Below are 14872 nucleotides of genomic sequence, written 5' to 3'. Positions count from 1 at the left end.
ACACCCCCTTATATTCTATCTTATCCCGTGGATTCATGCACACATTCGTATGTATCACATTTATTATTAGATTATTCTCCATCCACACCTCAATGTCTAGGCATTTATTCTCTACATAAGTATTAGCCTTTTTTCTGTTATTGGTCAATAATGGGGCGTCCAATCAATATTGCACCATACAATACTGACCCTTGAGATTTAGCAATTTAAATTCGAATTTTTTAACTCCAAACCTTTTATTCTATCATAATTACATTTAGTACCTGTTTTATGTGATTTATTGAACATTTTGGTTTTTGAAAGAATTCAATGTGCATTTATTTAACATGCAGTCGCTTTGAGAATTCATTGAATACGAATTTGCATAAATGAAACATTTATCATAGAAACGCTTTTGGTTGGAGCACCAAGATGAATCTATCTCCATCAAAGTTTTCATCTTGGGAAATTTGCATGCTTCTTTTCCATTTACCTAAATTGGCCAGGCTCGTGAAGCCGACCATTCCGAAGGATAACCTAGGAGAACTTGACCCTAGTGATCTACCAGGCTCCCTAATGTGATTTTAACTATTGCGAATACTTGACAATTAGTGAAGAGTTAACTTCAAGGTAAATTGACGAAAAGTGAGATTTATTAGATCAAATGTTAGGGAAGAATTTATATTCACACATATAGAACTTACGCATATCTATGGATTTGACATAAAACAATCGTGGACATGGGGAGTGATCCCTAGTTGACATGACTTTCATGCTTATCACTGATACAACTACATACCCAATTCTTAAAAGATGGATTCTTAAATTCAATTTAGATGATTTATATACTTGCATGTTCAACCACATAGATTACGCTAACTTTTATCTACTTTTTCCTTCTGGTATAAATCCTTGAGCAAAACGTTATGATAGGATATGGCAATGTGAATATATAATAGAACATTGCATATAACACTTCTGCACAAGTAAAATTGAGAAATAAGATAAATAAGAACGAGAATAAAAATAAAATTCAATTTAGATGATTTATATATGTGGATGTTCAACCACATAGATTACATTAACTTTCATGTACTTTTTCTTTCTGGTATAAATCCTTGAATAGAACTTTATGATAGGATACGGTAATGTGAATACATAATAGAGCATTGAATATAACAGTTTTGTACAAGTAAAATCTCTAAATCTTAAAAATGAATAAACTAATTAGAGCAAAATTTAAGAATGAGATAAACAAGAATGAGAATAAGTTGGAAAGCCGGATAAACCGACTAAGAATAATTATGTGTAAACTAATTTTAAATATTTTTAGAAAACTAACCCTCCGGTTACAACACGTTTTGGAATTTCGATCTGAATGGGTCCACAAAATTCAATGGGAAGAGGGAACTGGATTACGAGTTAAGTGTACGGAAATACTTAGTGAAGGTATGGACAGAAAAAAATACGATTCACTTCGAATTGCAGCAGTCTATTCTACTTCTAGAACAATTCCAGACGGGCAGAGATAGAGAAGGGGAAATTAAATAAATTCGTCTATCCTTCTAAGAGGATCGATATTGTTATGTGGACACGTCGGGGAATCTGTTGATTTTGATTTAAGGCTCCTTCTCACTCTCTCTGTGTATATATATTGCATGGAGTGGAGTAGATGAGAGCAGAAAAAGGTTTCGAGGTTTAGAAAAGAAAAAGAGAAATGGAGCGTTCAAAGCTGTTGGGTTTTGTGGTCTTGATATGCTTTACTATTCCAACGATATCATGTTCTTCGGACAGACTGTTTAGTGGTTGGCCGAAGTCTAGCAGCGATGAAAATGTAAAAATAAGGGTGAATATGACGCGCAGATCAGAGAGAGAGTTGGGTTTTTCTGAGAGATTGGGTTTGGCTGTGGATCGAAGTAAGAAGCGAATGAAGAAGATAGAGGCATTGATAAGAGGGCAATTAGACGCTGAAACGCCCGTTGAAGTAGGGGATGGAGAATTTCTGATGAGCGTTGCACTGGGAACGCCCTCTGTGAGCTTCGAAGCGATTGTGGACACGGGGAGCGATCTGATTTGGACTCAGTGCAAGCCTTGCAAGGACTGCTTCTCTCAGCCTACGCCAATCTTCGACCCCTCCAAGTCCCCCACATTTTCCACAATTCCCTGCGGTGATTCTCTTTGTGACGCCTTGGGGAGTACGCAAACCGGATGCAATCCAGATTGTACCTTTATGTATCAGTATGGCGATGGTTCCTTCACCAGCGGCGACCTGGCTTACGAGACATTGTCAATTGGGAGCAGCAAGGTTAAAGGCATTGCATTTGGATGCGGGCATGACAACGAAGGACAAGGATTCTCTCAGGGTGGTGGCCTTGTGGGACTGGGAAGAGGTGGTCTCTCCCTTATCTCACAGCTGGGTTCCAAAGCAGAGAACATGTTCTCTTACTGTCTTTTGCCCATCACCGACTCTTCTTCACAAACCAGCCCCCTCTTTTTCGGCGAGGGTGCTTCCTTGAGCGGAGGAGCCAAGACTCTCCCACTCATCAAGAGCAGTATCATTCCCACTTTCTGGTACATTCCTATTACAGGAATCACCCTCAATGGTAAGGCACTAGATATTCCTCCTGGAACTTTCGATCTGCAATCGGACGGCAGCGGAGGTATGATCATCGACTCCGGAACCACTGTTACCATCCTGGACCAGGCTGCCTACTCTCCTCTTAAGGAAGCAATTCAGTCCGCCATTGATCTCACTCCTGTAGACGGCTCTTCTACAGGTTTGGATCTTTGTTACCACACATCATCCGCTCACCTCACCTTGCCAACCCTCGTCTTCAACTTCAAAGGCGGCGTGGATTACGAGCTTCCGGCAGACAACTTTTTCATTCAGGCATCTGAAAATCTCTTGTGCCTGGCAATGTTGGGTGAACCATCGGGGAATCCTTCCATCTTCGGAAACATACAGCAGCAAAACTTCCATATCCTTTACAACAATGCTCAGAACACGCTCTCTTTCAAGCCCACTAAGTGTGATTCTCTTTAAATCATCATCTCCCTCTTCTAATTCTTCTTCTTCTCTTTTTCTGTCTCTCTCATTTCCTCTTCCTCTGTCCTTCGAATGCAATATGTGATCTCGTCTCCTGCGTCTGCCTATTGCACTGTCCGATATGCGAATCATGTAAATTTTCATCTTCGTAGCTGCTTATTTTCAGTAAAATTGTTTGGCCCCTGTTGTTCTCGGGGACCTTCATTTATGGTTCCTTATGATATGCTACACTATGTGTGTTATTTTGGCATGGAAATGAAGGTGCGATAATTGATTATCAAAATATAAATTGCGAGTTAAAACAACGACAAGAGAATTTATATAATTATAAAGCATTTGTAATGGTCTTATCTTTTCTTCAAGTCTTAAGTGTAAAATAAATTATTGTATGCCTATGAATATTTTTAATGGTATTTAACTTTAAGATCCGTGTCTGTGATTTATACATTCAAATAATACTTATTTTCAATCATGTCCGCATTTCACATTACTAAGATCAAACACAATTTAATGTAGCCTATATATAAGGTAAGGTTGTTGCTAAGAAGGTCTCTCTAATTTTCTCACAATTACTATTGTATAATTTTCTACTAGAGAAGACGAGTTCTCGAGAATTAAGAATATCATTTTGGAGCCTTTGCAATTTATTTAAAAGTGCTAATATTTAAGGCTATGCCTATATCACGATTCACGATTACCTATCAGCGCTTTATAGTGCATTCGATGACATCTTACACAAATCTTATATAGAAAACTTATTGATGGTGAATCGGGGCCTCTCATTTGAAAGGTTGCTACTACACTACAACGCACCTTAGATAATAAAATTAAATTATGTAATGTATTTGTGCTTCAGAGTATGGATGTTAGACCACACATCAATTTTCAGCCATTGATAATGTGACATGATTACTTGTTTTCAACATTTTAATAGGATTGCATTAGGTTTTGGAACTTTTTTTCGTGACCTAAAAAATTAAAATATTAGTGGACTACAACATAATAACACAATTATTGAGAAAAGTTTTGATTGCCTACAAAAAATCATAGTATCTTCACTCTTTCACCTTGTAAATCCTAACATGTTAATTTCAATTTCACATGATCTATGTTGCAGTGTCTACTTACGTATTATTATAGTCCAATGAACACAAAGGATACTAAAATCAATTATTTGAGAGAGTTGACACTTATTAGATTTTTAGATAGCCAAAAAACTTCTCAGATGAATAAAATATTGGTTGAGATAATTCTTAAATAGATATTATTATATTTATTTAAATAAACAATAATTTCTTAAAAAATATCCTTAATATAGAGGGAGAGAGAACTAATTATATATTCCAAGGAAAAAGTATTCGTAGTATTACATAGTTTACAATTGATAAAGCATTAACAAGTAAGAAACACACAATGAATAATAAATAAAACATATAAATTTAAAATAATTATTAAATCAACCTCATACTTATTTCACCTTGACAATGCAAGGAGGGTAAGAGGAGGGATGGCGGCCCAATATGCTATTCATATAGTTTCTAAGGGCATTGGACAACATCTAAACTAACATCTTAGCTTATATTTTCTTAGTTTATCCAATTGGGCGATGAAGGTGAAGAGTGGAGTGCATTTACATTTGATTAAATTCTTGTTCTAATTTCATTCTTATTATTTATTTATTATCTTGTAAAACTATTGTGCTAACTAGATAATGTGCAACCTTTGTTAAGGATTTTTCCATCTCCCTCGACCCTATCAACCACCTAAGGTGAGATGCATTTAGAGCTACAAGCGATATAAAAAATTCTATGTTTCTCAATGCTCGACAATGTATGTCACACGAGGATAATATTAGGAAGTTTTAGATTGAACCAGTTTAAACAGAGCCTCCTCTTTTCTTTTTTTATTTTATTTTGGTAATTACTCCTTCAGCAAGGCATTTAACTAGCTACAATTGCTTTGTATCCATTAATTTACTATTTTGGGTCATGAAAATAATGTATTCTAGTATAATGCCATTTCATTTTTCTTTACTTATTATTATTATTATTATTTTTCTATCGAAGATTCTTGTTGCAACGGATATAGATGCTGGAAAATATTTATTTATTATTCAATGTATAGCTAGAAAGGAAGAAGGATCATTCAATTGGGAAAGGGATAATTTTACACTCTTAACTTAAATACAATAGAGCACTACAATTATTCGGTTGGTTTACTTTTTTATGGAAGCACTCCTTATAAATCATGTATCATAGTAGAGATGTCGACATTTGAATAATTGGCCGGCACAGGCCAAACCTAATCCCAACTAACTCTTCCATCATATTGCACACGTAGACTACTTTCATATACCGTCCTAAAGAATCCCATCTCAAAGCACATAGAGGTACCATGTTTCGAGAAGTCCAATGGGAAAGTTGATCTTAGCACTCACTTGACAACATTTACTACTTTATCTATTGGCTTGATTCTTGAGGATTCTCTTCCTGCAAAAATCTTTTTCATTTCATTGAAACAAATGACATTGGATTGATTTTTCCCTTTATCTATTAATTCAATAAACTCTTTCTCATATCTTGTTAATCAATTTTTATAACGTTTAAAAAAAAATATTGGACCTAAAGTAACATTAATTGATGGTGCAGCGAAGGGGAATCCCGGACCTGCTGGATATGGGGGAGTGGTGCGTGATAATAATGGCAGGATGGTCTCGATGGTGGCCCTCTCTTTGGGTACCTAGACAAACCACTTTAGTGAGGCCTTCACAACGTATACCAATATCAAATTGGCCAAAGAGAAAGGTTTGAGAAGGGTCTTCTTGGAGTGTGACTCCCTAAACATCATTAATTGTTTAACAACTTCCTCCTCCCCTAGTTGGTCGATTAAACATATTATTGAAGATAGCCTAATGCTTCTCAGGGGATTCTACGAATTTACCATTTCACATGTCTATCGTGAAGGTAATAAGGTTGCCGATATTTAGGCCAACATTGGGGCCGACTTGCCAAGTAGGAAAGTTTGGAACATTTATGATCGGATCCCAGAGGATCTTCTTAACCTACTCCGTAATGATCATGATGCGTGCGAAGCTCAAGGGGCTTTCGGAAATGATGGAGAATGACGTCTTCCAAAGTGTCCTGGGCAAGACTTCTTCTATGAGGGGAAAGTCAAACTTTCTGGTGGCGTTTTTGATTGTTTTTGTTTAGCTCAACTCTGTTTGTGTTGCAGGTTGTTGAGAATCGGTATTTTCCAAGATTGGGGGAGATAGGAACCGTTTGGAGCCCATAGTCTATGAAAAATGATGAAATAAGGAAGCAGTATGCAAAGAACTTTCGATAAGTGTTTTTACTAGTTATATCGAGACGCTTCATGGTGCGGATGCCCTTGTTACCGAGGCCTTTGTTCATGGGTGGAAGTATGGTGTGCTCTGTGTCTATGGTATGGAGCTGGAGGTTGATGAGGAGATGGTGGATAAGGTGTCCAACATGCTATTCATATAGTTTCTAAGGGCATTGGACAACATCTAAACTAGTAGCTTAGCTTATATTTTCTTAGTTTATTCAATTGGGCGACGAAGGTGATGAGTGGAGTGCATTTACACTTGATTAAATTCTTGTTCTAATTTCATTCTTATTATTTATTTATTATCTTTTAAAACTATTGTGCTTACTAGATAATGTGCAGCCTTTGTAAAGGATTTTTCCATCTCCATTGACCCGATTAACCACCTAAGGTGAGATGCATTTAGATCTACAATGATATAAAAAATTCTTTCTTAGTGCTTGGCAATGTATGCCACATGAGGATACTATTAGGAAGTTTTAAATTGAACCAGTTTAAACATAGTCTCCTCTTTTCTCTTTTTTCTTTTATTTTGGTAATTACTCCTTCAGCAAGGCATTTAACTAGCTCCAATCGCTTAGTATCCATTAATTTACTATTTTGGGTCATGAAAATAATGTATTCTAGTATAATGCCATTTCATTTTTCTTTACTTATTATTATTATTTTTCTATCGAAGATTCTTGTCGCAACGGATATAGATGCTGGAAAATACTTATTTATTATTCAATGTATAGCTAGAAAGGAAGAAGGATCATTCAATTGGGAAAGGGATAATTTTACACTCTTAACTTAAATACAATAGAGCACTACAATTATTCAGTTGGTTTATTTTTTTATGGAAATAATCCTTATAAATTATGTATCGTAGTAGAGATTTGGACATCTGAATAATTGGCCAGCACAAGCCAAACCTAATCCCAACTAACTCTTCCACCATATTGCACACGTGGACTACTTTCATATACCGTCCTAAAGAATCCCATCTCAAAGAAAACAGAGGTACCATGTTTTGAGAAGTCCAATGGGAAAGTTGATCTTAGCACTCACTTGACAACATTTACTACTTTATCTATTGTCTTGATTCTTGATGATGCTCTTCCTGCAAAAATATTTTCCATTTCATTGAAAGAAATGACATTGGATTGATTTCTCTCTCTATCTATTAATTCAATAAACTCTTTCTCATATCTTGTTAATCAATTTTTATAACATTTAAAAAAAATATTGGACCTAAAGTAACATTAATTGATGGTGTGGCGAATGGGAATCCCAGACCTGCTGGATGTGGGGAAGTGGTGCGTGATAACAATGGCAGGATGGTCTCGACAATGGCCCTCTCTTTGGGTACCCAGACAAATCACTTTAATGAGGCCTTCACAATTTATACCAATATCAAATTGGCCAAAGAGAAAGGTTTGAGAAGGGTCTGGTTGGAGTGTGACTCCCTAAACATCATTGTTTAACGACTTCCTCCTCTCCTATTTGGTTGATTAAACATATTATTCAAGATAGCCTAATTCCTCTCAGGGGCTTCTGTGAATTTAACATTTCACATGTCTACCATGAAGGTAATAAGGTTGCGGATATTTAGGCCAACATTGGGGCCGACTTGGCAAGTAGGAAACTTTGGAACATTTATGATAAGATCCCAGTGGATCTTCTTAACCTACTCCGTAATGATTATGATGCTTGCGAAGCTCAAGGGGCTTTTGGAAATGATGGAGAATGACATCTTCCAAAGTGTCGTGGGCAAGACTTCTTTTATGAGGGGAAAGACGAACTTTCTGGTGGCTTTTTTAATTGTTTTTATATGGTTTATGTCAACTCTGTTTGTGTTGCAGGTTGTTGAGAATTAGTATTTTTTAATATTAGGGGAGATAGGAACCGTTTGGATCCCATAGTCTGCGAAAAATGACGAAATAAGGAAGCAGTATGGAAAGAACTTTCGGTAGGAGTTTTGACTAGTTATATCGAGATGCTTCATGGTGTGGATGCCCTTGTTACTGAGGCCTTTCTTAATGGGTGGAAGGATGGTTTTATCTGTGTCTATGGTATGGAGCTGGAGGTTAATGAGGAGATGGTGGCTAAGGTGTCCAAAATTCTGAACAAGGGCACCAAATTCTACAAGCATAAGAAATGTGCGATGGTGGCGATGAAAACCTTTTTCCCGCCGAAGGAAAGGGAGAAGGTGAGAAAGAATAATAATGTTGGGTGGGAGAAAAAATCACTTTCAAAGCCATGGTACGAGGTCTCAGAGGTTATCGTGCGCCGCCTCACCGTTGATGGTAAATTCTGTAGCTTACTTAGCTATCACTTTGTCATTATTAATCATTTTCGGCATCACAAGTGCATTTCCTTGGCCTTTTATTTGGTCTCATCATTGAATAATAGCATTAGGGCTCACGAGAAATGTGCATCCTCCCTTGTTCTCCATGAGGGCTTATTCCCGTTGATTATGAAGTATGCCAAGACTATCAATGTCGAGAGGAATACGAGTGCTAAAACTGGTATAGAATACAAGAAGAATGTCCATATTCATTATGGGGAAATCTCTTCTGATGAAGAGGTGGACTTCGATGGGAACGAAGTCTTTCACATTTATAACAAACAAGGACCCTCATCGTCTAAAATCCCTAACCGTACTAGCAGAAAATAAATTATTTTATCTAACGAGGAGGATGACCCTGAACATGTCCCTAATTCGGTGGACGGTAGTTCTGATGTGAAGGTTAAAAGAGTGGCCAGCGTTTCTATGTCAAGAGCTATTGACAAAACCAAAGTATTTAACAATGTCAACGAGAATTATTCTAAGCGACCGAATGCCTCTCAGATTGATTTGGACGGGCCTGCGGAGGATTAGGGTGTCAATGTTTCTATACCTACTCTTGGTGGTGGGTTTACTCCTAAGGAGATGGTTTGTCGGTCCCTGAGAATACGATTACGAATATTAACTTGAGGAATTTAAAGGATAACCAAAATGCCCAATTCACCTAGATTTTTCAAGAGATTAATAATCTCAAAGAGAAGGCCAATCCACCTAATGGGGACCTCGACAGTACTAGGTCTCGAATACGCATACCCTGGCTAATGGTATTAAAGACCTTAAGGAGGAACATGAAGAGCACATTAAGGCTTTGGAAAATGACTTATAAACATCAGCATAGTTTGAGTGTGGTGGTGGAGGTGAGTATGTCTGCCATGAACAATACTAGCATTGGTCTACGTAGACTCAATGAATAGGCTGAAGTTCTTCATTATATTTCTCAGGGCAAGTGCCCCACTGGTAGCACTGAGATGGTGAAGAAAGATAAGGTTGTGAATGCTGGTACCTGTAAGAAACTTAGGGCTCCCTCAGAGGATGTGGATGCGGATCTGGATACGAAAGAGAAGCCCCTACTTGGTCGAGCGACGAGGCTCCATAGAAAAGATAAGGGTGTGACCCGTGTTGACAACATCATTAAGAAAGTTCAGAAAATCAATGAGGATGTCATTCAGAAGAATGACAAATTGGTCAAAGTGTTGTAGTTTTGTTATGTAGAAATTCTGTATTGTTCTTGTCTGTTGTTCTATGGGGCTGCTTTTCCCTGGTTTTTATGGGTTGGTTCGCATCTGTTTTTTTGTTGGGTCCTTGAAGGTCGAGTTTTTATGATAATATTACAATAATACTAATACAATTTACATGATTTGTATAGTTTATTTCTATTTGAAAATAAAAAATTATTCTATTCTATTTACATTTTCACCATAAATTACTTGAACTATTTAAACAAATAGGTTTCTATTCAATAATATTATTATTATATATAATACATTAACAGAATAATAAGTAAATAACTTAAAACCCACTAACATAGTCATTTTAACACATACAAACATAGTAAATTTTGAAGTGTCTATAAAACCCATACAACTTTTTTAGGGTTTCGGAATTACTAGATGGTTTGATTTAGACAAATGGAAACATAAAGGTTGAGTGTACTTAGTAATTAAAAAAGGTCCCACCATTCACTTATCATGGGAAACCGTGCAACAACTAAATTGTATAGAAATAAAAAACAAGAAAATAATGACATTTATGAATTATTAAAGAGGCACACGGAACAAGTGGCAGGAACCCTAAAATTTAGATTGTGAGAGCTCAAATATTTGAGAGTACTATGTTTGCATTAATGGAGGAGTAGAATTTTCGAAAAAATCTCATCTGATCGTGACTGCAAGAGGAGAGATAGTGGTAAAATGAGAAGATCGAGAGATGATGGGCAGTGCACACATTCTGACAAAAAATGAAGAATAAAACTAATGGACAGCGGGCAGCTCCAATATTCCCAATCGTCTTGCAATGCTGTCTCCTTTACTCACAATCGTTGATGCCCAAAAACAGCTCATCCAATTCATATAAGAGACGCCTTCGGCATAATAAATTCATGTACTATTTTCCCTCTTCTATAATTTCTCTCATATGAAGCATGCAATCACCATTTCTAAATAAAGCTTTTATATGATAGGATGTGGTAGTATCAATATACCATAGGGCACTACGTCACAGAACCTTTTGCACATGAAGATACCCCTAAACTTACTACTCATTTTCATATTTCTTAATCTTCTAGATTGTTAAATAGGTTCACGTATTTTATTGATGTCTATTTAATTCTTGAGATATAAGCTACTCACTATACATAATTTCTCTATTTTTTAGGCTCTCATGAAGGATTCAAATGTAAAGAATGAGTATCACATGCTAGTATGTGCCAAGGTCCATTACTCTATCTATATTAACTATTATTTGACGTCCAAGCATCTAATTTAAACGATATATTCCACATTCCATATGCTTTGAGATGTATTACTATTTTAGGATTCACATGCACGTCAATGTATGGTCAAAACATAATGGTAAAATATTTTAATCTAGTCAAACTATCCTTAGTTTTGGGTATATTATTAGAGGATGGATTAATTCAACCATATATCAAGAAATGATGCAATCTTGTCGAAATCTTGGCCCATTCTCTAATTAGCCACCCTTATTAATTTACATACACCCCCTTATATTCTATCTTATCCCGTGGATTCATGCACACATTCGTATGTATCACATTTATTATTAGATTATTCTCCATCCACACCTCAATGTCTAGGCATTTATTCTCTACATAAGTATTAGCCTTTTTTCTGTTATTGGTCAATAATGGGGCGTCCAATCAATATTGCACCATACAATACTGACCCTTGAGATTTAGCAATTTAAATTCGAATTTTTTAACTCCAAACCTTTTATTCTATCATAATTACATTTAGTACCTGTTTTATGTGATTTATTGAACATTTTGGTTTTTGAAAGAATTCAATGTGCATTTATTTAACATGCAGTCGCTTTGAGAATTCATTGAATACGAATTTGCATAAATGAAACATTTATCATAGAAACGCTTTTGGTTGGAGCACCAAGATGAATCTATCTCCATCAAAGTTTTCATCTTGGGAAATTTGCATGCTTCTTTTCCATTTACCTAAATTGGCCAGGCTCGTGAAGCCGACCATTCCGAAGGATAACCTAGGAGAACTTGACCCTAGTGATCTACCAGGCTCCCTAATGTGATTTTAACTATTGCGAATACTTGACAATTAGTGAAGAGTTAACTTCAAGGTAAATTGACGAAAAGTGAGATTTATTAGATCAAATGTTAGGGAAGAATTTATATTCACACATATAGAACTTACGCATATCTATGGATTTGACATAAAACAATCGTGGACATGGGGAGTGATCCCTAGTTGACATGACTTTCATGCTTATCACTGATACAACTACATACCCAATTCTTAAAAGATGGATTCTTAAATTCAATTTAGATGATTTATATACTTGCATGTTCAACCACATAGATTACGCTAACTTTTATCTACTTTTTCCTTCTGGTATAAATCCTTGAGCAAAACGTTATGATAGGATATGGCAATGTGAATATATAATAGAACATTGCATATAACACTTCTGCACAAGTAAAATTGAGAAATAAGATAAATAAGAACGAGAATAAAAATAAAATTCAATTTAGATGATTTATATATGTGGATGTTCAACCACATAGATTACATTAACTTTCATGTACTTTTTCTTTCTGGTATAAATCCTTGAATAGAACTTTATGATAGGATACGGTAATGTGAATACATAATAGAGCATTGAATATAACAGTTTTGTACAAGTAAAATCTCTAAATCTTAAAAATGAATAAACTAATTAGAGCAAAATTTAAGAATGAGATAAACAAGAATGAGAATAAGTTGGAAAGCCGGATAAACCGACTAAGAATAATTATGTGTAAACTAATTTTAAATATTTTTAGAAAACTAACCCTCCGGTTACAACACGTTTTGGAATTTCGATCTGAATGGGTCCACAAAATTCAATGGGAAGAGGGAACTGGATTACGAGTTAAGTGTACGGAAATACTTAGTGAAGGTATGGACAGAAAAAAATACGATTCACTTCGAATTGCAGCAGTCTATTCTACTTCTAGAACAATTCCAGGCGGGCAGAGATAGAGAAGGGGAAATTAAATAAATTCGTCTATCCTTCTAAGAGGATCGATATTGTTATGTGGACACGTCGGGGAATCTGTTGATTTTGATTTAAGGCTCCTTCTCACTCTCTCTGTGTATATATATTGCATGGAGTGGAGTAGATGAGAGCAGAAAAAGGTTTCGAGGTTTAGAAAAGAAAAAGAGAAATGGAGCGTTCAAAGCTGTTGGGTTTTGTGGTCTTGATATGCTTTACTATTCCAACGATATCATGTTCTTCGGACAGACTGTTTAGTGGTTGGCCGAAGTCTAGCAGCGATGAAAATGTAAAAATAAGGGTGAATATGACGCGCAGATCAGAGAGAGAGTTGGGTTTTTCTGAGAGATTGGGTTTGGCTGTGGATCGAAGTAAGAAGCGAATGAAGAAGATAGAGGCATTGATAAGAGGGCAATTAGACGCTGAAACGCCCGTTGAAGTAGGGGATGGAGAATTTCTGATGAGCGTTGCACTGGGAACGCCCTCTGTGAGCTTCGAAGCGATTGTGGACACGGGGAGCGATCTGATTTGGACTCAGTGCAAGCCTTGCAAGGACTGCTTCTCTCAGCCTACGCCAATCTTCGACCCCTCCAAGTCCCCCACATTTTCCACAATTCCCTGCGGTGATTCTCTTTGTGACGCCTTGGGGAGTACGCAAACCGGATGCAATCCAGATTGTACCTTTATGTATCAGTATGGCGATGGTTCCTTCACCAGCGGCGACCTGGCTTACGAGACATTGTCAATTGGGAGCAGCAAGGTTAAAGGCATTGCATTTGGATGCGGGCATGACAACGAAGGACAAGGATTCTCTCAGGGTGGTGGCCTTGTGGGACTGGGAAGAGGTGGTCTCTCCCTTATCTCACAGCTGGGTTCCAAAGCAGAGAACATGTTCTCTTACTGTCTTTTGCCCATCACCGACTCTTCTTCACAAACCAGCCCCCTCTTTTTCGGCGAGGGTGCTTCCTTGAGCGGAGGAGCCAAGACTCTCCCACTCATCAAGAGCAGTATCATTCCCACTTTCTGGTACATTCCTATTACAGGAATCACCCTCAATGGTAAGGCACTAGATATTCCTCCTGGAACTTTCGATCTGCAATCGGACGGCAGCGGAGGTATGATCATCGACTCCGGAACCACTGTTACCATCCTGGACCAGGCTGCCTACTCTCCTCTTAAGGAAGCAATTCAGTCCGCCATTGATCTCACTCCTGTAGACGGCTCTTCTACAGGTTTGGATCTTTGTTACCACACATCATCCGCTCACCTCACCTTGCCAACCCTCGTCTTCAACTTCAAAGGCGGCGTGGATTACGAGCTTCCGGCAGACAACTTTTTCATTCAGGCATCTGAAAATCTCTTGTGCCTGGCAATGTTGGGTGAACCATCGGGGAATCCTTCCATCTTCGGAAACATACAGCAGCAAAACTTCCATATCCTTTACAACAATGCTCAGAACACGCTCTCTTTCAAGCCCACTAAGTGTGATTCTCTTTAAATCATCATCTCCCTCTTCTAATTCTTCTTCTTCTCTTTTTCTGTCTCTCTCATTTCCTCTTCCTCTGTCCTTCGAATGCAATATGTGATCTCGTCTCCTGCGTCTGCCTATTGCACTGTCCGATATGCGAATCATGTAAATTTTCATCTTCGTAGCTGCTTATTTTCAGTAAAATTGTTTGGCCCCTGTTGTTCTCGGGGACCTTCATTTATGGTTCCTTATGATATGCTACACTATGTGTGTTATTTTGGCATGGAAATGAAGGTGCGATAATTGATTATCAAAATATAAATTGCGAGTTAAAACAACGACAAGAGAATTTATATAATTATAAAGCATTTGTAATGGTCTTATCTTTTCTTCAAGTCTTAAGTGTAAAATAAATTATTGTATGCCTATGAATATTTTTAATGGTATTTAACTTTAAGATCCGTGT

The 14872-nt window shown here is 37.0% G+C and overlaps 2 protein-coding genes across 2 annotated transcripts; both read left to right on the top strand.

Annotated features, from left to right (window-relative positions):
• Positions 1-1696: 1696 nt before the first annotated feature.
• Positions 1697-3022, top strand: LOC131872287 (aspartic proteinase nepenthesin-1-like). Its single transcript, XM_059216043.1, has one exon. It carries the CDS (start codon positions 1697-1699, stop codon positions 3020-3022), a length of 1326 nt encoding a protein of 441 aa, XP_059072026.1.
• A 10088-nt stretch (positions 3023-13110) lies between these two features.
• LOC131872286 (aspartic proteinase nepenthesin-1-like) lies at positions 13111-14436 on the top strand. Its single transcript, XM_059216042.1, has one exon. It carries the CDS (start codon positions 13111-13113, stop codon positions 14434-14436), a length of 1326 nt encoding a protein of 441 aa, XP_059072025.1.
• Positions 14437-14872: the final 436 nt, after the last annotated feature.

This window comes from Cryptomeria japonica, unplaced genomic scaffold (genome assembly GCF_030272615.1).
Source record: "Cryptomeria japonica unplaced genomic scaffold, Sugi_1.0 HiC_scaffold_551, whole genome shotgun sequence".
Lineage (NCBI taxonomy): Eukaryota > Viridiplantae > Streptophyta > Pinopsida > Cupressales > Cupressaceae > Cryptomeria > Cryptomeria japonica.
The sequence above is the reverse complement of the archived record's forward strand: the minus strand, read 5'-3'. Positions and strand labels throughout refer to the sequence as shown.

Bases quoted from the DNA above. Each gene is read 5' to 3' on its own strand.
- LOC131872287 (XM_059216043.1), top strand. From the start codon at position 1,697: ATGGAGCGTTCAAAGCTGTTGGGTTTTGTGGTCTTGATATGCTTTACT.
- LOC131872286 (XM_059216042.1), top strand. From the start codon at position 13,111: ATGGAGCGTTCAAAGCTGTTGGGTTTTGTGGTCTTGATATGCTTTACT.